Raw genomic sequence first — 23,489 nt, forward strand, 5'->3', positions numbered from 1 at the left:
CAGGTATCATGAGGTCATCAAGGACACCAGACGGGAAGGCTGCAGAAAGATGAGTGAGCCCCTGGGGAGGCCCTGCCCTGGGCTGAAATCACCTGTACGTGCCATGGGAAACTGTGGGACATGCATGAGAAACTGAGGGATGTGAGAAGGGACCAGCAGTATGGGCAGCTCCGCGTGTGCCAGCTGGGCCTCACAGGTGGCTGCAGATGTGACCAGGTTGGCCAGACTGCACAGAGGGGAGCACTGGGGACTGTCTGGGCAGTCAAGTCTTGCAAGGCCATCAGTGCCTGGAGGAGCCACCAGTGATGCCACTGAAGTCCCAGAGGACCAAGGCAATGGAATCCAAACTATCAAATTTGAGTGCAAGTGGGGAAAACCCGAGCCTACTGGGGAAAAAGAAACTGATGATGGCTATGAATTGTGAGGAGATCGGGGCAGAGAAATTTGGATCATGGAAATAGCCATCTGTGGAAGAGTGGGAAGGAGGGGGGTTCAAGAAACAAGCTGCCCGTGGGGAGGTGGCTGGTCAGTGCTGTTCTGGCCAAACCCCCTGCCTGAACACCATGGTCTGTCCTGCTGAATAGACTGGTTTCAGTTGGGATAGAGTTACTTATATTCATAGCAACTTGTATGAGTTCGTTTTACATTTGTGATGGAAACAGTGTTGGTCCCACCCCAATGTTTCAGTCATTGCTGAGCAGTGCTTGCACAGTATCAAGGGTTTTTCTGCTTCTCACACCAACCCCACCAGCATGGGGGCTGTGGGTGCACAAGAAATTGGGAGAGGACATGGCTGGGACAGCTGAACCAAACTGACCAAAGGGGTGTTCCACAACATATGATACCGTGGTCAACAATAAAATCTGGGAGAAGAAGGGAGGGGAGGACATTCGGTGTGATGGTGTTTGTCTTCCCAAGTAACCATTACATGTGATGGAGCCCGGCTTTTCTGAAGATGGCTGAAAACCCTCCTGCCGATGATGCAGTGAATGAATTCCTTAGTTTTCTTTGGTTACATGCATAGATTTTGCTTTGCCTGTAAAACCGTCTTTATCTCAACCCACAAGTTTTCTTTTGTGTTTCCAATCCTCCGCCTCATCCTGCTGTGGGGCAGTGAGTGACAGACTATGTGGTGCTGAGCTGCTTGTCAGGGTTAAACCACAAAACTAATTAAACTCTGCTCCTGGCTCTTTGCTGTGTGAGTGGGCTCACTATTGTGTGTGCGTTTGGGTGTGATGGCACGTACACACCTTCTTGGTCAATTCTAAGTGAGGCTAGCAAGGAGGAGGAGGACACCAGGATCTGGAGAACCCCAGGGTTGGAATGTCCAAGTGGGTAATATCTCTGAGTCTGGGCTGACCCAAACCCCAGGTCCACACTGGAGGGACCACAGAGGTGTGTGAAACTGCAGGTAGGTTCTACCCAGGATGTACGGACCACTCGTGCAACTTTCACACCAGATCAGTCTGAGAGGGGGAACAGGACAGGGTCAGATGTGTTGCTCATGGTTGTGTAAGTGCTGCTGTTGGTGTGGTGGCTGTGAGGGTGCTGTTGCCTGTTGGAGTTGGTCTGTGTCAGATGGTCTGTGTCCATCTTTGTTTCCCTGCAGATACCTGCATTTAGTGCTTTCCCTTTGATGAGTCCACCTTGGGCCATGTCTCACTTTGTGGGGTCCTGTCACTGCCTACCTCAGGCACAGCTGGTCCGTGTGTATCTCATGGGCTCTCAGGCAGCTCCAGATTCCTCTCCGGGAGGATTGTCCTCTGCCCCATCATGCACTGGGACAGCCCAGTGTGGCTGTATCTCATGACCACTCCTCATCTCCACTGTCAACAGACAGCAAGGGTTGTGTCTTAAATCACAACTCTGTTGTGAATCAGCTTCCAAGGTGACATCGAGCTTTTTCCTCAGGCCCTTTTGAGGGAAATTCCTGGGCCTGTTGTTGAAAACAGCTTTGGAAGAACAACCAAATCTTGAGGAACTGCACTCTGGAGATGTCATTTTGTTACAGAGATGCTATGGGAGACTAAGCTCTGACACAGTGTTAGAAAAACATTTATACAGCTTTCAGGTGTTTTAAAACTATGTATAATGGGTTCATTATTCAGAATAGTGAGCTAAACATGAACAGTTATGTACAAACATAATAACCATAAATAACAATATGGGTAATGCTAACAAAGTAAAAGGGATAAAACAGGGTACAGGCCTGCATTGGGATACAATTAGACATCATTTGTGGGACAGTGACGGAAAGATGATCAGTATTGACAGACGCCCATGAAATCACTTTCCTAATGGACTCCTTGAGCTCCTGGTTCCTCATGCTGTAGATGAGGGGGTTCACTGCTGGAGGCACCAATGCGTAAAGAACAGACACCACCAGGTCCAGGGATGGGGAGGAGATGGAGGGGGGCTTCAGGTGGGCAAACATGGCAGTGCTGAGGAACAGGGAGACCACGGCCAGGTGAGGGAGGCATGTGGAAAAGGCTTTGTGCCATCCCTGCTCAGAGGGGATCCTCAGCACGGCCCTCAAGATCTGCACATAGGAGAAAAGAACGAAAATAAAACTCCCAAATATTACTAAGAGAGTAACCACAAGAAGCCCAAGTTCGCTGAGGTAGGAGTTTGAACAGGAGAGCTTGAGGATCTGGGGGATTTCACAGAAGAACTGGTCCAGGGCATTGCCCTTGCACAGTGGCAGTGAAAATGTATTGGCCGTGTGCAGCAGAGCAACGAGAAACCCAGTGGCCCAGGCAGCTGCTGCCATGTGGACACAAGCTCTGCTGCCCAGGAGGGTCCCGTAGTGCAGGGGTTTGCAGATGGCAACATAGCGGTCGTACGACATGACGGTGAGAAGAAAATACTCTGCACCAATTATAGAACACACAAAGAAGACCTGGGCAGCACATCCTGCATAGGAAATGACCCTGGTATCCCACAGAGAGTTGACCATGGATTTGGGGACAGTGATGGAGACGGAGCCCAGGTCGAGGAGGGCGAGGTTGAGCAGGAAGAAGTACATGGGGGTGTGGAGGTGCTGGTCACAGGCTATGGTGGTGATGATGAGGCCGTTGCCCAGGAGGGCAGCCAGGTAGATGCCCAGGAAGAGCCAGAAGTGCAAGAGCTGCAGCTCCCGTGTGTCTGTGAACGCCAGGAGGAGGAACTGGGTGATGGAGCTGCTGTTGGACATTTGCTCTGCCTGTGGGCATGAGGACCTGTGCAAGGAGGAAAAGACAGTGACGGTTCAGATGAGACTTGTCTGGGAAAAACCAAAGTCATTTCCCACAGACCCTCCCACAAAGAGACCCTTTTCTTTTTCCAGGAGAATGTCCTGGCTGGAGCCCTCGTCGGTGCTTGATGAGTGTGCAATGAAGAGCAGCGTCTCTGCCCAGGGGCTCTTGAGGAGTCAGCCTGACCCTGTGTGATGGGGTGGGGCAGGGGCCAGTCCTGGGGTTCAGCTTTGTCAGATGGAACCGCTCCTGCTGCAGAAGGGACTGCCAGCATCTGTACCCGCAGGGCTGAGAAACTGAGTTTGAGAGGTTTGGCATTTCTACAGCTCCTTCTCCCCTCCCACCCTGGGGAGTGTTCTTGGATGTTAGAAACCCTCAGCATTTCTGCTGCACTCAGGGAGAACAGAGCGAGTCCTGCGAGACCAGAGGATGCCTGTGGGTCAGTGCAGAGTGAGGGCAGCTGCTCTGTCCCTCTGTCTTGCTGCAGCTGCCCTGGGCTGGCACCTTTCTGAGATGGAGGCTGATCACACTGCCATGTTACCCTGAAAAGCCACTGGGCACTGCTGAAAGCAGAGGGATCCACCTCAGACCATGACATGTCTCACCCTTTCCTAATGTCTCAGCATCCTATGTTTAGCCATGAAACTGCTCATCTCACAAACCCAACAGCATTCTCTCTGTCACAGCATCTCTGTGCTCCTCCATGGGGCTTTCACATAACAAACAGATGCTGTAGGACAGGTTTGCATCCTGGAGGGTAGTTCAAAGCTTCTAAGGAAACTCCCAGGAGATATCCAAGTGTCCTAATGATGGCATTTGATTAAAGGAGACTCAGCTCATTCCCCAGCCCCACACACTGCATTGCCCACAGCCCCACAGGGCAGAGGAAAGCTGGGACACGTGTTCCCATGGACACAGCTGCAGGAAAGGACCCACAAGATCAGGCTGTGACTCTGCAGCTGAAACTCCCATCCCCAGAGAGCCTGACAGCAAGAACCAGATCACACCAACAGTGACCCAGAGCAGTGGAGCAAGAAGGAAACTGCGGTGAGGGTGGGTGTGAGAGAGGCCAGGGCAGAGGCAGCCGGGCACTCAGACAGCGTCACCCTTCCCCAGCTGTGCAGCCACCTCCCACACACCAGCATTGCCGGGCAGCTGCTCTCAGCCCCTGTGCTCTGCAGAGGGAACTGGAGCTCTGGCTGCACAGGAGCTGCTTCATGCCTTGGAGCCCCCGGCCCTGAGGGCAGAGGCTTTGCTGGGTGGGAGAGGAGGCGAGGGGGCTGCTCACAGGAGGGATCTGCACTGCAGGGGATAATACAGAGTTTTACGTGTTCTCCCTCCCGTATCAATTCTGAGTTTAGTTTCCTCTCATTTCTGATCATTTCCCTGCTGTCTGGAGATTCTCCCCCTGGGCGGTGTTTCCCTGTCCATGTCTCTTCCCTGTCAGCGCTCACAGACCCCATCCCACCCTCTGTGCCCTCACCCTGGCTCTACAGATCCTGCCTGTTCACAGGGCACTGCCTGGGGGCATCTTCCTGTTTGCAGACTGGGGAAAAGGACAGGTCAGAGTAAGACTGACAGGTATAGCCAATGTGATGCTGGTGCTGTGCACAGGCAGAGCAGCAGCTGAAGGGATGTTATGAGGCTTCTGGCAGATGTACTGGTGACTCTGAGTTGCAGTTCAGGAGTCTCAGTGACTTGTTTAAGCAGGAGAGCTCATTTTCACTTTATCCTTTTCTGCACCCCCCCAACCCTCGGGATAGAAAACTGAAAAGGCAGGCTCAGGAAAGCTCCCTATCTGTCTGGTAATCCTTGCATTGATCTTCTCTTTGAGGCATCCCCTCGGAAAAATCCTGGGGGTGATCTGAAGCTGTGAGCAGCTCTGATCCACACAGCACCCCCTTAACAGCAGAAGCACCTTTCCTGCCCTGATAGGGGTCGCTCCTTCCCCCCACAGCTTCTCCCCACGGCACCGTGGGGATCTCCCCGGGCAGGCTGAGCGCTGACCCTGGCAGGCAGCAGAGTCCCTGTCCCAGCACAGCCCTGGGGTGCAGGGACCCTGCTCTGCAGGACAGCCCTGGGCACCCCTGGGTGCTCACCCAGCTTCACAGCTATTCAAAATTCCCTGACAAGAGCCCCCTCCTTACACATCCCACAAGCTGTGCCTGTGCTAACTTAAGGAGATGCCTCCAGGAGCTACAGCTGCATTGCCTTGCACCCTGAGACTTGCCATGGCAAGGGCTGCAAAGATTACTCCTCCAGTGAGCTCTCAGTCATCCTCCCAGTCCTGACCACCTTTAATCTCTCTCTGCCTTGCTCGTCTCCCTGAGATCCCCAGGCAGAGCCCTCAGCCCTGCTGCGCTTTGCAGAGGAGCTGCTCCTGGGCAGAGCTGTCTCTCTGCAGCGCTGCCGCTTGCCATGAGCTCCCTCTGTCCCAGGAGCCCAGCCCAGCTCAGCAGCACAGGAGCAGCCCAAGGCGCTTTAATGATCCCTCTGGTGGGTTTGGTGCTGAGTCCATGAACCTCAGACCCTGGAGGAAGTTGAAGAAACCTCTCAAGAAGTCAAAGTCATGTTCAAACTCCAAAGTTTCTTGTAATGTTACTGGGTCCCCCTGAGGAACACTACTGATGAACCGACCCCAGGGTCTGGTTAGAGAAGAAAAACGGAGGCAGAGATGACAGGTCCGGACAAGCAATGTGAAGGTCTCTCTGATGCTGAATAAACCTGGATGTGTTTTATTAATCAAAGGTCCAAGCCCTGACCCCCAACCCTGGGAAGGCAGATCCTGTCCCTCCCACGTTGCCCAGGGCCCTTCCTGGGACAGTGTGATGTGGGGCTGTGCAAGGCCAAGGGCAGGACTATGGTCCCACACCTCCCAGGTTCCTGGCTGGGGACAAGGAGGCCATGAGGCCCCTGTGCTGTAAGGACAAGGTGTCTCCTCACAGGTATCAGAGCTGGAGACAACAGCCATAACCAAGGCGAGAAGGAGCTCCAGCTGTTAGTGTTTACATGCAGACGGTTTATCCTGATGAGAGCGTCTATCCCAAGATAACATCATGAGGAGTTACAGGACGCTACGAATATCACCTGCAGGAGAAACTTTGCGGTCTTGGGGGGCTAGTGCTCGTAATGCCAGAGGTCTGGACTTAGAGGGGAAGTTTCCCTTCATGTGGGAGAACATCAGGAATGTGTGGAGCTCTGCCTGGGGACAGAGAATATCAGCTGAAAGTTGAGGACTCAGCGTGAGAGGGCAGAACAACATGGGCAATGTTGTCCTGACTGGACATCAGCTGCTGACTCACTGATGAGGAAGAGGAATTAGATGAGGCCTCCTTCAGACAAATGAAAGAAGCCTCATGTTTCCAGGGCAATATCCTCATGACAGACCTAAGATATCCCAATATCTGCAAGGTACCAGCCATGCAGGAGGGGTTTGGAGCTCATTGACAACATCTTCCTGACACGGGTGACTGAGGAGTCAGTGAGGTGAGGTGCCCTGTGGGACTTCACACTTACAAACCAGAAAGGGTTGGTCAGGGGTGGAACAGTCAGGAGTGGGGAAGTGGAGTTGAGGCTCCATGGAGATGATAACAAGGCAAAGAGCAGGATTTCAGGAGAGCAGGCTTTGGCCAGCTGAGGGACCTGCTTGGGTCCTATGGGATATGACCTTGGTGATTGCAGCAATTTTTCTCTCACATTTTCTCCCTCCTCTCTCCCACCTGCTGTTGTGCAGCGGTTTTTACCCTTTCTCAAATACAATATCACAGAGGTGCTGCCAACATCACTGAGTGGCTCAGATTTGGCAAGGAGTGGGTCCATCTTGGAGCCAGCTCATATCGGCTCTGTCTGACATCGAACTCCTGTTGTCTTCTCAGAGAGGTGACAACTGTAGCACACCCACACTCACCCCAGTTCCAAGACTTTGCCATGTAAACCCAGTACAGGGTGATAACGTGTTGGGTATTACAAACTACTTGATCATGGGGAAGAAATGGAAAAGATCTTCTGTCAGCAATGTGAGGAAGTCACCAGTAAATGAGCAGGTTCCTATGGGGAACTGTCATTGCCCTGACATTCACTGGCCAGGCAAAGCGGCAGGTGCCAACGGTCCAGAGGATCTTGGGACAACTTCTTTATGTGGCTGCCTGGTGGGACAACAAGGGTGATGCTCACCTGGATCTGGAACTGGGACACAAAGAAGAGCTGGTGAGGGATGTGCACATCAGTGTCCACCTTGGCTGTGGTGACCAGGCAACAGTGGGATTCCAGGCACCAGAGGGGAGGGAGGAAGGCCAGCAGCAGAGCACAGGCTGGTGGGCTCCAGAGGAGAAGACTTTGACATGCTGGGAGATGGCGGCCAATAAAGGTGGTGACATGGAAGTAGGTCTGAAGGGTGAAGGAGCTCAGGAAATCCGAGAAGCCTTACAGGACAGCCTGCTCTAAGCACAAGAATGATGTCTCCAAGTACCCATGAAAAGAAGACTTTATGTCATGAGGCTGCTTGTCTGAACAGATGGAGCTCCAGGGCAAAAAGGCAGCACATGGGAGGTGGAAGCAGGGGAAGCTGTAAAGGAGGAATTTAGAATCCTTGTCCATGGATGTGGGGATGATGCCAAAGCTGCCCTGGACTTGATACCTGCAGGGGAGGCTGAGGGCAGCAAGATGAGCTGACATTGCTTCCTTACAGTAAAAGAATAGACAGGGAGAATGTGGGCCTGCTGCTGAACTTCGTAAGAGTAGAATCAGACAGGACCGATGTACTTCACGGCTTCTTTGCCTCCATCTCCACCAGCAAGGTCTCCTGAGACTTTGTTCCTGAAGGCAGGAGTCTGGAGAACAGCCAGGAGTGGATGGGGCTCAAGTCAGGGGTTACCTGAGCAAACTCAGACACCATTACAGAAAAGGAGATGGGTCACTTGACCGGCTCCCTGAACACAAATATCGCTGTGCTGTGGCACCTGAGATTCCCAGGAACACCCACCTCTTGGTCCAGAGTTGTGTGATTCCTCTTGGGGTGTCCTGGCCTGTCTCCTCACTCAAGTGGTGTGTCAGGCACCCACTTTTCTGACACATTCAGTCTTTATCAGGAGATTCTCTAGATCAATATTTAGTGGAGATTGTTGATACCAGCTGTTCTGGAAAAGAGGGCATTGGGAGTGGGACAGAAATAAAAGAAATTTGGCTTAATTAGTATTTGTTATGGAAATGCTCTCTGTTTGGCTACAGTTCTGAAATATCTCTAATCATCCACACCAGACTTGACGCCTTTAGGCAAGTGCTGCAGAGAGCCTTGGCTTGTAAGAGCATTTTGGCTGTTAATGAGCCCTCTGCTGCCATGGTCCTGAACTGCAGCTACTGAAAGAATGAACAAACCTCTAATGAAGTGAAAGGCAGAAATAAACTCCAAGTTTCTGAGGGTGTTTGGGACCCCACGAGGGGCCATCGCTGACACAAGCAGTCCCTGTCCCTGGAGGCTGCTGAAGGAAAAGCCTGGAGACGATGGTCAGAGGTGGTAAAGGCGATGTGGAGGTGGCTCTGGTGCCCTGTCAGCCCTTCATGGTTGTTTAGCATCAGAATGGCCAAGCCCTGACCCCCAGGGCCTGGCAAAGGAGACCCTTTCAGTCAAATGTTTCTCAAGGCTCTGCCTGTGGTCACTGGGAGGGTATTTGTGGTTTGGGTGTGGGTTTGGTGCCAAGTGCTGTTGCTTTAACCACAGGGCTCTAGTTTTCTGAGGGTTTGGCAATGCCTATGAGGTTCCCCAAGCCCATGCAGCTTCTTTCATAGACCTGCAATGGTCACCAATCACCTGAGCTGTCCCGGTCCCAAACTTGCTTGAATCCGCTCTTTGGATCCATGCCCCAGCACTGAAAGCACACGTTCCTTCTTCTGCTGCCCTAAAATAAAAAAGAAAAATCAATCTATTCCACATTAGCACGATCAGCCAATGGTCTTTAGGTCTTCTTCTTTAACACGTTTGCTACTACGCATAGACCCGTATCTTCCTGCACTCCCATGTGTCTCTCAGAACTTTCACTCTTGTCCTCCAGTAATGGGCCAACACTCCAGGAGGCTGGTGCTTCCTCCAGGCTCATGGATGATTCCTGAGGACCATCCAAGCATGGGGAGTGCAAGAGAGGAGCAGAGCAAGGTCAGCTCATGGGCCATGCCTGAGCACAGCACCCCCAGCAGCAGCCATTCCCCATCTCCAGGCACAGCCATGCCCACAGCAGGCAAATGTCACTGCCATATATGACTAGTCCAAGAGAAGGCTGCCTTCTTTCCAGGATCCCCCAAAGCCTTTCTCCTATTCCTCCTCCACCCGCAGACATCAGCCACATCCCACTTGCAGGCTCAGACATGGTTGTAAGGATTTGCTGAAGTCATCAGCCATCACCCTTCTCTACCTCACATCCCCTGACCCTCCCACACCACACATGGCCGCTCACTGCTGCTCAGGGCCTCTCACTCTTCAGAAGAGGCCTTGAGCTCCTTGGTTCTTCCTGGTGCTTATTATCGTCTGCCTCCCTCCCTCCAGAGCTCATGGTGAGGTTTCTTGTCCATCACAGCACCTTTATGACCATGTTTTACTAAATGGGTGTCTTTTTGTGAGCATTTGTGCAGAAAGAGTAGTCACAGGAAAAAAACAAATATATAAAAACTGATGCCAAGTGAAATGCCATGAAGACCTGAGGAGTTACTCCCATTGCTGTGTCTCTCCTGGAAGGAGTCTGTCCTGAGAAGGGCATCCGGCTTCTGCCACTCTCTGGAGAGGCACATGAGCAGTGTCCGTGCACCTGGGGAGGAACAGGGTGATTTTTGCCAGACCACCCTTCATCTGAACCACTTAGATATGTACTTATGGATGGGGTATCATGCCTTATACTGCAAATACCTATTGGATTGGCCCTGCCAGTGGGGCTACCACAGATGCAGACTACTGTGTTACAGATATTTATATGTAGGCAAATGAACCCTTTTTTATTTTTTTTAATTATTATTTTTAATATTGACACTCTTAGAGAAATTACACAAAGACTTGAATGATTATTGATGCCTTTTACCACGATTATCCACAGAAGGTCCACCAGCTTTGTATCTCAAGAAATGGGATGCCAGAGCAGAAGGGAAGCATGGCTTGGGCTCTGTCCTGGCATCTGGAAACTGAAGTGTGCGCCCATCTCCCAACACCCGCCCTGCTCAGTGAAGGGTGTGAGAAACTCTGAAGTCACAGCCATGACAGGTATCTTATGTGTAACTGCAGACAGTGTTGTCCTGCCAGCTCAGGATTGGAGCTTCCATCCCTGAAGGTATTGAAAAGATGTGTAGACATGGCGCTTAGGGATATGGTGTAATGGGTGGACTTGGCAGTGTCGTATTTATGATTGGACTTTATGACCTTAAGGGTCTTTTCCAACCTAAATTATGATTTGAGTCAAAACCATTTCAATTCCCATCACCTCCAGCTGTCCCCGAGGTCGGCTGCTGTGTGGCACAACTGGCCTGGCTCTCCAGGCAGGTTGGGCACTGGTTTGGTGCCTGCATTGGGAGTTTTCCCCTTTCTGGGGTAAAAGACCTTCGATGAGAGACAGTTGTAGAGATCTGAGTTGCAGAGATTTGAAGCAGTCCTTTCAAAATCTGACCGGCTCAGTTTTGGAGCCATTGAAAAATAGAGACAATCTCAAGGATGTTTTTGAAAAGTGGTACAATCACTAATAAGAATAACAGGGAATTCTTTATTCTTGATGATGATGATGCTGAACTAAAGTTTTTTAATTTCATTCCCAACAGTCATTCTTGCTTCTCAAAAGAGCTGCTACGTCTCAGTAGCTGACCTCTTGCATGGAGTTCTTTTTAAGAGCTTTTCCTCTCACTTCTACAATTTTTATCATTTAGAAAGTATTTCTTTGGACAGAATTGCCCTGAAATCACCCCTTTCATACTTTTCTCCCTTTTTTTCTGGTGTGAGTGGAGGTGACACAGGGAAGATTACTTCTTTTTTAGGCAAAGAAGGCCAAGGAACAGATCCCAGGTAGGTGCAAAGGCACAAAGGAATCCAGAATGTTTATGTGGTGTGCACTGACACACACCGTCACCTGCATTTCCAGTCTCTCAAGTCCCAACAGTGCAGCAAAGTCTGGAGTTCTGAGCTCCCTTCATCTGCCCTGTGTGACACATGTAAAATGAAACTACCCCAGCCAAAAGTTGGTTTTGATTCTCTTCACAGCCTGAAGCACCACATGGGTCAGGGGACAAGCCAGGATACCCAACGAGGACTCGCATGCTCTGCACTTAAAGTTCAGGTGTTCATGGGAATCTCAGCTGGCAAGTTGTGCCAATTGCTGGGTGCAATGAGCTGGTCAAGAGCCTCGTCTCCATTTCTGTAACGATGGCTTTGCTGCCTGGCTGATGTGCAGACTTGTACACGGATGCTGACACCTGTTGAGCAACCTGCTCTGAAAGGATCAACAAGGTGGGCATGAGGACCGCAAAAAAGAAGAACGTGGGTGAGGGCAAAGGAAAAGGGATGCACAAGATGTGGTCAGGGCTGTTTGGGGGCACTTGTAAAGCAGTCCTGCACCTCATGTGATTTATTCCTGTGGTCAGAGAGAACCTGAGAGCTGTCCCTAAATTGAAAACATGAAGGGGATGAAAGGACAGCATCATTCAGGCTGGATGGGACCTCGGGAGGTGTCTTGACCAACCTCCTGCTCAAAGCAGGGTCGGACCAGATTACTCAGGGCTCTATCCAAACACATCTTGGACACTTTCTGGGGTAGAGTGGATGCGCACCCCTGGAAAACAGCTTCCAGGGCTTGACTGTCCTCAGGATTGGAAAGTTTCTCCCTTTCTATAGCACCTTTCCAAGCCTGACCATCCAGATTGTTTTTTACCCATCTACTTACACACTGACACAGATCATAATAGCCTACCTTGGACACAAGAATATTGTGGGGGATGATGCTGAATGCCTTGCTGACTTCCAGGTAACAGACCACCACTGCTCTCTCCGCATCCAGCAACCCTGTCCTTTCCTCACAGAAAGCAAAGAGGATGGACAGGCACAACCTGCCCTGGGTAAACCCTGTCACCTTCAGACACCCAGAATTGGGGTCCCAGTGAACATGTTCTGGGGCACAGCCCTTAGTTCCCCTGCTCACCCATTGGCCATTTTTGAAAAGTGCACACAATGTGTGACAGCTGCTAGTGGTCAGGGAGTCCCCCCAGTCTCCATGAGCTTTCCAAGAAGGTGGAGAGTGGCCTCACTGTGACATGGTCCTGCTGTCTCAGCTCCTGGGATGCTGCCCCTCCTGTCCCATAGACTGGAAAGGATTGTGTTAGTTCCAGGGACCCCTGACTTGATCCCCATCCACTGCTGGTTGTTCTGCCTCCAGTCACAGAGGCCTGGGAGAGCTTACTGGTGAAGATGGAGTACAAGAGACACAGAGAATATCACTTCTTTCCATTATTAAATCAATGAGTGGCCACAAGGTGTCTTTGTTTCTCCTTTCCTGAACTAGGAACAGCTCATTATGGGGCCCTTGAATTGCCTTACAGATCTAGACTGAGTTTTGCTCTGGACTGTTGCTGTGCTTGGAGGCTTCTGTGCTTGCAGACCGGATGAACTAACTTCTGCCACCCTGCCTTGGCAGTTTATTCCATCCGTGTCACAGCTCTGTCTGCAACACTGACAGCTCCAGCTCAGCCAGTCAGGTCCCTGGCTGAGGACATTGCCTCACATCTGGGCTGAACCACCCCCGCTGTGGCACCAGGAAACCTCTGAGTCACCCCGTGGAAACCTGGTACCAAGTGTCCAAGAGCCCATGTGTGCAAATGCTTTGCTTCAGAGCACAGACATGGGATGGCCAAAGATTGCTGAATTTCTCTCTAGACCTAGGAGTATAAAACCAGAATAAAATGCCTGAATTCCTTGAAATGAAGATTTCCCCCTTCCAGCTTGGAGAAATTAGATCCTTTGCTGTAACCTTCCTGGTGTCCTGTCTAATGACAGGACCCGAAAAGATGATTCTCACACCAGTTTATTTTTTAACACAAAGAACACAATGCTGGCAAGAAGTGTCTGTGCAGAGGAGAGAGAATCGACATCACTGATAACTTGAGGTTGTTTCAAAGGATGTGTCCCTGGAGCCCCAGGGACAGCTGGAGGGAGCCCAGATGGGACAGAGAAAGGGACATCATGGGCTGCTCCTGTGCTGCTGAGCTGGGCTGGGCTCCTGGGACAGAGGGAGCTCATGGCAAGCGGCAGCGCTGCAGAGAGACAGCTCTGCCCAGGAGCAGCTCCTCTGCAAAGCGCAGCAGGGCTGAGGGCTCTGCCTGCAGCACCGAGGGGAGAGGAGCCAGGCAGAGACAGGGAAACGCAGTCTGGGATGGGAGGATGCTGAGAGATCACTCTAAGGAAAATCTTCACAGCCCTTAACACAGTAAGTCTCTGGGTGTAGGGTGGTGCAGATGAGGATCCTGCAATTATCTCGCAGAGCTGGCACATCCCATGGCTGGTGTGGAGGAGAAGGATCTGCTCCTCAGCAGGGATTCACAGCGTGGACAGGGCACGACAGCTGCCTTCTCCCAGCTGCAGGGTGTGAAGCTGGGTGAGCACCCAGGGGTGCCCAGGGCTGTCCTGCAGAGCAGGGTCCCTGCGCCCCAGGGCTGTGCCAGGGCAGGGACTCTGCCGCCTGCCAGGGTCAGCGCTCAGCCTGACCGGGGAGATCCCAAGAACACTGAGGGGAGAAGCTGTGGGTGGAAGGAGCGACTCCCAGCAGGGCAGGGTCCTTCTGCTGTTGAGAGGGAACTGCGTGGATCAGGGCAGCTCATAGCTCCAGCTCACCCCCAGGACATTTGCAGAGGTTCCTTATGAAGGACACTGAGGAAGCATTTATCTCATAGGGATGATTTTAAGTTTTGAGTTTTTTCCACTCTTGGTTGGCTGGGTGGGCAGTGGGACATGGGTATTTATTTCTCTGCCCTGGAGAAGGTGCTAAGACCCCAGTTCTCGTTAGGACTTGCCAGAGCTGCTCCTGAGCCCCTGCACACACAGAGCTGCCCCTGGGCAGTGCCCGGTGCCAGGAGGTGTGAGCAGGACAGAGCTGAGCATGGGGGACGGGCTCTGGGACACTGACAGGGAGCAGACCCAGGGGCAGAGAAACAGCTCCCAGCAGGGACAGCTCCAGGCAGCAGAGACATGGGCAGGGAGAGGGAGCTGTGACCAGAAATACTGGGGAGGGGATTCAGGAAGCCCCCTGCCCTCCCCTGCAGTGCAGACACATTTCCCAGTGCAACCCCCTGGTCTCCTCCCCTCCCCAGCAGAGCCTCTGCCCCAAAGCCATGGGGTCCAGGTCACGAGTCTCCACCTCAGCAGGTGGACCTCCAGGTGAAGGGTTTCTGGAATGTGGTACACAAAAAAGGTGCTGAAATACTTGCTCTACAATGTCATCATGTGAGTGGCAGCAGCACAGCCAGGTAAGAAGGTTTCACATCATGCGCGATTGCCTTTCTGTCCTTGCTTTATTTTTCAGGAGCACTGCAGTGTTCTTCCCTGTTTCTCCACCTGTCCCTCGTGCTCTGACTCTCTGTGGTTGGGGTGGGAATGTGGGTCCGTTTCAGCTCTGACACCAGCCCAGGGGGTCTTGCCCCAGAGGTGCATTCATGGAAATTAGGTGCCCAAGCTGCATTTTAAGCTGTGATGACCCGTGTTTGTCATTTGGTGGAAAAGGAGAATTAGCTGACACATGCCTCCATCAGGGATGAGGTTTTCTATGAGAAATGGCATGGTTATTTTTCTCAGAGAAGTCTCCTCTAACTTGTCACTGTCTTTTCCTCCTTGCACAGGTCCCCATGCCCAAAGGCAGCAAATGTCCAACAGCAGCTCCATCACCCAGTTCCTCCTCCTGGTGTTCACAGACACACGGGAGCTGCAGCTCTTGCACTTCTGGCTCTTCCTGGGCATCTACCTGGCTGCCCTCCTGGGCAACGGCCTCATCATCACCACCATAGCCTGTGACCAGCACCTCCACACCCCCATGTACTTCTTCCTGCTCAACCTCTCCCTCCTCGACCTGGGATCCATCTCCATCACTGTCCCCAAATCCATGGCCAACTCTCTGTGGGATACCAGGGTCATTTCCTTTGCAGGATGTGCTGCCCAGGTCTTCTTTTTAGCTTTCTTGTTAGGTGCAGAGTATTTTCTTCTCACCATCATGTCCTACGACCGCTACGTTGCCATCTGCAAACCCCTGCACTACGGGACCCTCCTGGGCAGCAGAGCTTGTGTCCACATGGCAGCAGCTGCCTGGGCCACTGGGTTTCTCTATGCTCTGCTGCACACGGCCAATACATTTTCACTGCCGCTCTGCAAGGGCAATGCCCTGCACCAGTTCTTCTGTGAAATCCCCCAGATCCTCAAGCTGTCCTGCTCAGATGCCTCCCTCAGGGAAGTTTGGCTTTCTGTGGTTAGTGTCTTAGTAGTATTTGGGTGTTTTGTGTTCATCGTGCTGTCCTATGTGCAGATCTTGAGGGCTGTGCTGAGGATCCCCTCTGAGCAGGGACGGCACAAAGCCTTTTCCACGTGCCTCCCTCACCTGGCCGTGGTCTTCCTGTTCCTCAGCACTGCCATATTTTCCTACCTGAAGCCCCCCTCCATCTCCTCTCCTACCCTGGACCTGGTGGTGTCTGTTCTGTACTCAGTGGTGCCTCCAGCAGTGAACCCCCTCATCTACAGCATGAGGAACCAGCAGCTCAAGGATGCCCTGTGGAAACTCATATCTTACTGTTTTCTGAAGCAATAAACTGCCCATCTGCTTCTACATAAGAGTTTTAATGTAGCTAATTGCAGGACCAGCCTGTCATCTGGATTTTCTGTTATTGCTTGGTTTTTTATTGTTTTAATGTTGTCATGCCCTTTCTAATTCTATCTCTGCTTTTCTTTTATAACCACTGGCTGTGTAAATGAGGAGCCGTGCTCTCCTTTTCTCTTAAACAAAATAAACATTCCTGTAGTAACTTGTTTTTCACTATATCCTTCCTCCAAGGCCTTTTTGGATGTTCAGGGAAAATTCCTGTGTGGGTGAGAGGAGGGGAAAAGAGTCCAGCCTGGCAGCCCTGCCAGGGAGCACCAGCGCTTGGCCTTCCAGAGCTGTTCTCGTTCCACTCCCACACTCTCCTTCTCATCCCTTGTGCTGGTGCAAGGCCTGAGTGCTCTGGCAGCCTGGTCACCGTCCTGCTGTGTGTGAGTCCTGTGAGCGCAGGCAGGGACAGGCCATGGGCACTGCTGTGACAGAGCTGGCCTCAGAACAGCCTTTGCAGAAAGAAAGGTGATCTCCTATGGGCAGGGCCTGAAGGTTTAGCTCTTCTTCCAAGCTTCTCTGTAGAACATGCTGAAGTGACATGCAGATGCAAACAGCAGGGTACAGCTGCACAGTGTGTGTGTGCAGGGCTGGGCACTCAGCAGTGTCCTCTCACAGCCAGGCCTCCTGCCAGAGACCTGCAGGACCAGCAGAGCAGGGGCTGGGCTGTGCCATGTGCACTGGACACCCTGTGGAAGCTGCCCCAGGGCATCGTCATGGACTGGCCCCTCACAACCACCATTTCCTCTCTCCCCAGCTCAGAGAGGTTCTTTGTCCCTCCATGGAGGGACACCGAATGAGTATTTCAGCTGTTCATGTTGCATCATACGGATGAGATGTGAGCATGCACATCATGCATGAGAGGTGAGATGAACCCGAGTCAGCAGAAACGCCACGAGCTATTCCTGTGGGTTCCATTTTGGCCTGTAGGACAGACAGGGTCTTGAGGTTGTTTCTCGTTGGGAGTAACATCCCATGGAAACTGCCTAAATGCAGCACCGGTTGTGCTTCCTTTAACCAATGTCCCTGTGTCCATTCCTCATGACGTGGGACATCTCAGATGAGTGCAGAGCAGGGTGACGCACCACAGGGCTGAGGTGCCTCCTGTCCTTTGGGAGTGGCAACAGGAGGCCAGAGGGACACTGTGACTCCTGCCTCTGTGTGTGAAAGGGACAGACTCTGTCTCTGAACATCCCTGGGTGCATAAGGAGCCCACGAGGCCGGCTCAGATGTGGACACCTGACAGAACCTGACATTTCTGTGTGTGACTCCAGGAACAAACCCCACTGGCCCAGGCAGATCAATCTCACGTGCTCCTGTCTGCTATGTCATCCTTACCTGTGAGTCTGAATTGTGGTCTGAAACCTGCCAGAGCAATCAGAGGGGTTCTGAGGTCCTTGGAAAAGGCAGTTGTCAAACCTGTCTTCAAGAAGGGCAGCAATGAGAACTGAGAGGATTACAGGCTGGTCAGCCTGTGTCCTTCCATGGGAAGGGAGTGGGACAAGTCCTCCTGCAGCCATGTCCAGGCACTTGGAAAACAAGAAAGGGATTGCTGAACCCAAATGGGCAGGGAAAGAAAGGCATGTTGTGCACATAGAATTTCACAAGGTGTCAGACATGGTTTCCCATGGTGTCCTTATAATGCGATTGGTTCTCTGTGGGCTCAAGAAGTGGATGCTGGGTGGGAAGCTGGCTGGATGATGAAGCCCAAATGTCACCAGTGGTACAAAGCCCCCCCTGCAGTCAGTTACCAGTGGAATCCCTCAGGGACCAGCACTTGGGCCAGCACTGGTGAATGTCTTTATTCTCCCCCTGAATGAGGTGACGGAGTGAACCTTCAGCTCCTTTGTGGATGGTGCAAAGCTGGGCAGAGGCCTTGGACAACCTCACCTGGTTCACCCTGCCCTGAGCAGGACAGTGAGACAAGAGGATGTTCAAACCTGAGTTACTCTGTGATTCAAGGAATCTTCCCCTTGGAAAGGTTTTGGAAGACAGAATAGGTGGAGGAACAAGACAAAAAAAAAGGAAAAAAGAGGCAGAGGAGGAGACCTAAAAGGTGTCAACAGAAACAGAGCAGTTCCTGTGAAGACTGTTTCTCTACTCAAATTGTTAGCAGGAAATCTCTAATCAGCTCCCCAAACTCCCTGTTTTGCTCATTGGCCCGCTGGGATTTGCATCACATTTCTTTACATCAGATTCTGCACGGAAGTTTGCACCTGATTGTTACAGCTTGTTTGCAGGAATTAGTTCATGTTTCCTTAGAGAACCGGATTAAACAGGCACCGGGGAATTTTTAATCAGAGGAAACAAAGAAAGGAGAAAAAAAAGAAAACACAATAGAACTTAATGATGTTTCTCAGTTCTATGGTTAAATTAAGTAGTTTCCAGTGAGGTCCATTGCCATAATTGAGTCGCCTATAGGGAGTACGACAGCAACTGCTGAAAGACTTTACCTGCCTGAAGCTCAAAGCAGGGAGAGAGCTGAGAGGCTCTGAACGAGCAAAGAGTGAGAGGAGGAAGAACCTCTGGGGAGCAATGGAAAGTGCAAATGTCCAGACAGGCTTCTGAAGAGATGACTTCAGACATGGTGAGCTGAATAAGGACAGGTAGAAACTCCTGGATGTTCAGGGGGATTAAATACATAGCATGATAGACAGAATTGTGGCAATGCAAGCACAGGGAAAGGTCAATGTTTCAACTCCCACACTACATATACATTCTGAAAATTCATATTTTCGCAGTATAGAAATTCCACAGACATTTTATTGGAAATATTGAATCATTTCATCTGAGAAAAAAAGAGTGTGGGGTTTTTTGTTCTTGTTGTTGTTTTTGGTTTGATTTGGTTTTGAGGGGAGTTCTCAGTTTTTCAGGCTGAGCTCCATGGTCTCACTATAAGCATCCAATGCAAACCTCGAGAGGCCCCAGTATACCTGAGGTGTTTGCCTGGACTGGCAGGTATCAGACAAGACTGATAAAGACATGTTGCTTCCATCATTTACATCTAGTATTCAAGACTTCTGTGCTTAGTTAGAAAAGTTTCAGCACTGTAGGCAAAGAGGCAGGTACATGAAGAGCACTGAGAAGAAGTGATAGAAGAATTATCCAGTTGATATCACGGAATCATAGAATCGTTTCAGTGGAAAGAGACCCTCAGGATCATCGAGTCCAACCATAATCTGACTCAAGCACTAAACCATCTCCCTTAAGAACCTCATCTAAACTCCTTTTAAACACCTACAGGGCTGGTGACCCCGTGACTTCCCTGGGCAGCCTGTTCCAATGCTCGACAACCGTTTCCAAGAAGAATTTTTTCCTAGTATCCAATCTAAAGCTCCCCTGGCACAACTTGAGGCCATTTCCTCTTGTCCTATCACTTGCTACTCAGGAGAAGACACAAACACCCTCCCTGCTCCAACCTCCTATCAGGCCGTTATAGACAGTGACAAGGTCTCCCCTCAGCCTCCTTTTCTCCAGGCTAAACAGCCCCAGCCCTCTCAGCCGCTCCTCCTAAGACTTCTTCTCCAGCTTCTTCACCAGCTCCATTGCCCTTCTCTGAACTCGCTCCAGAACGTAAAGGTCTTTCCTATAGTGAGGGGCCCAAAACTGAACACAGGATTCCAGGTGGGGCCTCACCAGCACTGAGGACAAGGGGATGATCACTGCCCTGGTACTGCTGGCTGTGCTATTCTTGGTGCACGTCAGGATGCTGGTGGGCTTTTTGGCCACCTGGGCACACGTTGGCTCCTGTTCAGCTGCTGTCAGTCAACACCCTCAGATCCCTTTCTGTTGATCGGCTTTCCAGCCACTCTTCCCTGAGCCCGGAGCCTTCATGGGGTTGTTGTGACCCAAGTGCAGGACCTGGGACTTGGCCTTCTTGAGCCTCAGACAACTGGCCTCAGCCCATCAATCCAGCTCATCCAGATCCCTCTGTATGGCCTTCCTACCCTCCAGCAGATCAACACTCCTTCCCCTGCTGTGCTGTGCTTTACTTGGTGGCCAAAACAGCTTTGAGAACACGCTGACATTTTTGTTGTTGCTGAGCAGTGCTGGCACAGCCTCAAGGCCTTCTGTATTTCTCAGTCTGCCCCAAAAACCAGAGGGCTGGATGTGGCTAAAGGCTGGGAGGGGACCAAGCCAGGACGGCTGACCCCAACTGACCAAAGACATAATCCACACCATATGGCATCATGGTCAGCAACCTCATACAATTGTTCTCAGTCCATCATTTCATCCAGTCCAGATCCCTCTGTGTGGCCTTCCCACCCTCCAGCAGATCAACACTCCCACCCAATTTGGTGTCACCTGCAAGCTTACTGAGGGTGCACTCGATCCCCTCGTCCAGATCATTGACAAAGAGATTAAACAGAACTGGCCCCAATACTGAGCCCTGGGGACACCACTCATGACCGGCCACCAACTGGATTTGGCTCCGTTCACCACAACTCTTTGGGCCCGGCCCTCCAGCCAGTTCTTTCTCCATCACAGATACACCATCCAGGCCATGAGCTGCAGCTTCTCCAGGAGATGCTGTGGGATACGGTGTCAAAGGCTTTACTGAAGTCTAAGTGCACAACATCCACAGCCTGTGTGGCGGATTCACTCCCCCGCGACAGACTTTCCCTCATCTGCTAAGCCGGTCACCTTGTCATAGGAGGAGATCAGGTTGGTCAAGCAGGACCTGCCTTTCATAAAGCCATGCTGATTGGGCCCGATTGCTCGTCTCGTATGTGTGACCGCACAGTCCCTTTTCCAGCCCTGTTCCTGCTCTTCCTGGGTAGGGGCTGTGGGTACTTTGGCAGGGGTTCTTTCCCAGCCACGTTCCTGCTGCTGGGCTGTCACCTCCAGAGACAGAACTGACCCCACAGTCCCCTTCACAGCCATACGCTGCTTACTGGATTAGGAGTTACTGAGACACAAGTGACCTCATAATACCACATCCATCCATCCTCCTCCGTAGCACCCAGGACCCAACCAAGACTGAAGTGTGTTCTACATGGTCCTACACCTCCCCTCTTTCCCACAGGCCCTAGACACCCATCTCGCTTCCTCACATTTTTTCAAATTTGTCAAATATATTTCCTACTAACAATGTGAGTGAAAAGCACTCCTCACTGGAACTGCTATATTTATGTTAACACTTCTATATCTCCTCTTTTGACTTTTTTTTTTTACTATTCTTCTACCTATTCTCTTTCCAGAAACATCTCCAAGTCAAAAATTATTTCAAATCACAGAATAAGATTTGAAGAGAGCCCTTGTCTCACTCATCTCACTCTCCTGCTCAGGGCAGGGTGAACCAGGGAAGGTTGCTCGAGGCCTCCTCCCAAGTTTGCATCATCCACAAAGGAGCTGAAAGTGCACTCTGTTACATCATAGAAGGGGAGAATAAAGACATTCAACAGTGTTGGCCCAAGTGCTGGTCACTGAGAGGTGACACTAGTAACTGGCTGCATGGAGGACTTTGTACCACTCATGCTATTTGGGTTTGATGGTTCAGCCAACTTCCCACCCAGCATCCACTTCTTGAGCCCCATCAGCACCACTCTGCCCAGAAGGAGACCATGTCTGAGGCCTTGCAAACACCCTGTACACAACATGTCTTTCTTTCTCGTGTCCATTTGGGTTCAGCAATCCCTTCCTTGTCCTTCACATTCCTGGAAATGGCTGCAGGACGACATGTCCCATCCCCTTCCCAGGGAGGGAGGTAGGGTGGCCAGCCTGTTATTCTCCCAGTTCCTGTTCCTGCTCTTCTTGAAGATGGGTTTGAGGTCTGAATTTGCTAAGTACCCCAGATCCATTCTGGTTTCTATGGTACTTTGGACAGCACAATCCAGAATCACAGGCAAGGGTGACATAGCAGACTGGAGGACTTCCAATGAGCCTGTCCAAGGCAGCTGAGATGAATCTCACTGATCCAGTGGGGTTTGTTCCTGGAGTCACACACAGAAATGTCAGGGTTCCATCAAGCATCCATATCTGAGCTGGCCTCATCGGCTTCTCATGGACCCAGGGATGCTCAGATCCTGTTCCTTTTCAACACAGAGGCAGGAGTCACAGTGTCCCTATGGCCTCCTGTTCCACTCCCAAAGGATGGGAAACACCTCAGCCCTGTGGTGTGTCACCCTGCTCTGCACTCATCTGAGATGTCCCACGTCATGAGGAATGGACACGGGACCTCAGTTCAAGGAAGCACATCCCAGTGCTGCATTCAGGTGGTTTCCCACGGTATGTTCCTCCCAATATGAAGTGACCTCAAGACCTTGTCTGTGCCACAGGCCTTCATGGAACCCCAAGGAATAGTTGATGGTGTTTGTGCTCACTCGCGTTCATGTCACCTCACGTACACGATGTGCGTGCTCACATCTCATCTGTACAATACAAACTCGGACTGGTGAACAACTCATTCAATGTCCATCCATGGAGGGAAGAACAACCTCTGCGAGATGGGGAGAGAGGCCAGGGCTGGAAATGAAGGTTGTGAGGGGCCAGTCCATGACGATGCCCTGGGGCAGCTTCCACAGGGTGTCCAGTGCACAGGGGCACAGCCCAGCCCCTGCTCTGCTGGTCCTGCAGGTCTCTGGCAGGAGGCCTGGCTGTGAGAGGACACTGCTGAGTGCCCAGCCCTGCACACACACACTGTGCAGCTGTACCCTGCTGTTTGCATCTGTGGCCACTTTCGTGGGTAAGTTTTTGAGAGAAGGTTTGTAAAAAGACCTAAACCTTGAGGGCCTGCCCATAGGAGATCACCTTTCTTTCTGGAAAGGCTGTTGTGAGGCCAGCTCTGTCACAGCAGTGCCCATTGCCTGTCCCTGCCTGCGCTCACAGGACTCACACACAGCAGGACGGTGACCAGGCTGCCAGAGCACTCAGGCCTTGCACCAACACGAGGGATGAGAAGGAGAGTGTGGGAGTGGAACGAGAACAGCTCTGGAAGGCCAAGCGCTGGTGCTCCCTGGCAGTGCTGCCAGGCTGGACTCTTTTCCCCTCCTCCCATGCACACAGGAACTGTCCCTGCAGCTCCAAAAGGCCTTGCAGGAAGGATATAGTGAACATGAAGTCACTACAGGACCCTTTATTTTGTTTAAATACACACAGATCATGGCTCCTCATTTACACAGCCAGTGGTTATAAAAGAAAAGCAGACAGTAATTTAGAAAGGGGATGACAATGTTATCACAACAAAAAAACCATCAATAACAACAAAAAATAGAGATGAGAGGCTGGGCCTGTAACTAGTTACGTTAAAACTGCTATGTAGAAGGAGATGGACAGTTTATTGCTTCAGAAAACACTAAGATATGAGTTTCCACAGGGCATCCTTGAGCTCCTGGTTCCTCATGCTGTAGATGAGGGGGTTCACTGCTGGAGGCACCACTGAGTACAGAACAGACACCAC

The 23,489-nt window shown here is 51.4% G+C and overlaps 1 protein-coding gene across 1 annotated transcript; it reads left to right on the plus strand.

Annotated features, from left to right (window-relative positions):
* Positions 1–15,100: 15,100 nt before the first annotated feature.
* On the plus strand, positions 15,101–16,033 carry LOC136001068 (olfactory receptor 14J1-like). The gene has a single exon (XM_065655115.1). The coding sequence runs from the start codon at positions 15,101–15,103 to the stop codon at positions 16,031–16,033; it is 933 nt and encodes a 310-aa protein (XP_065511187.1).
* The last annotated feature ends 7,456 nt before the right edge of the window (positions 16,034–23,489 follow it).

Source organism: Caloenas nicobarica, chromosome 37 (assembly GCF_036013445.1).
Source record: "Caloenas nicobarica isolate bCalNic1 chromosome 37, bCalNic1.hap1, whole genome shotgun sequence".
In the NCBI taxonomy this organism is placed as follows: domain Eukaryota; kingdom Metazoa; phylum Chordata; class Aves; order Columbiformes; family Columbidae; genus Caloenas; species Caloenas nicobarica.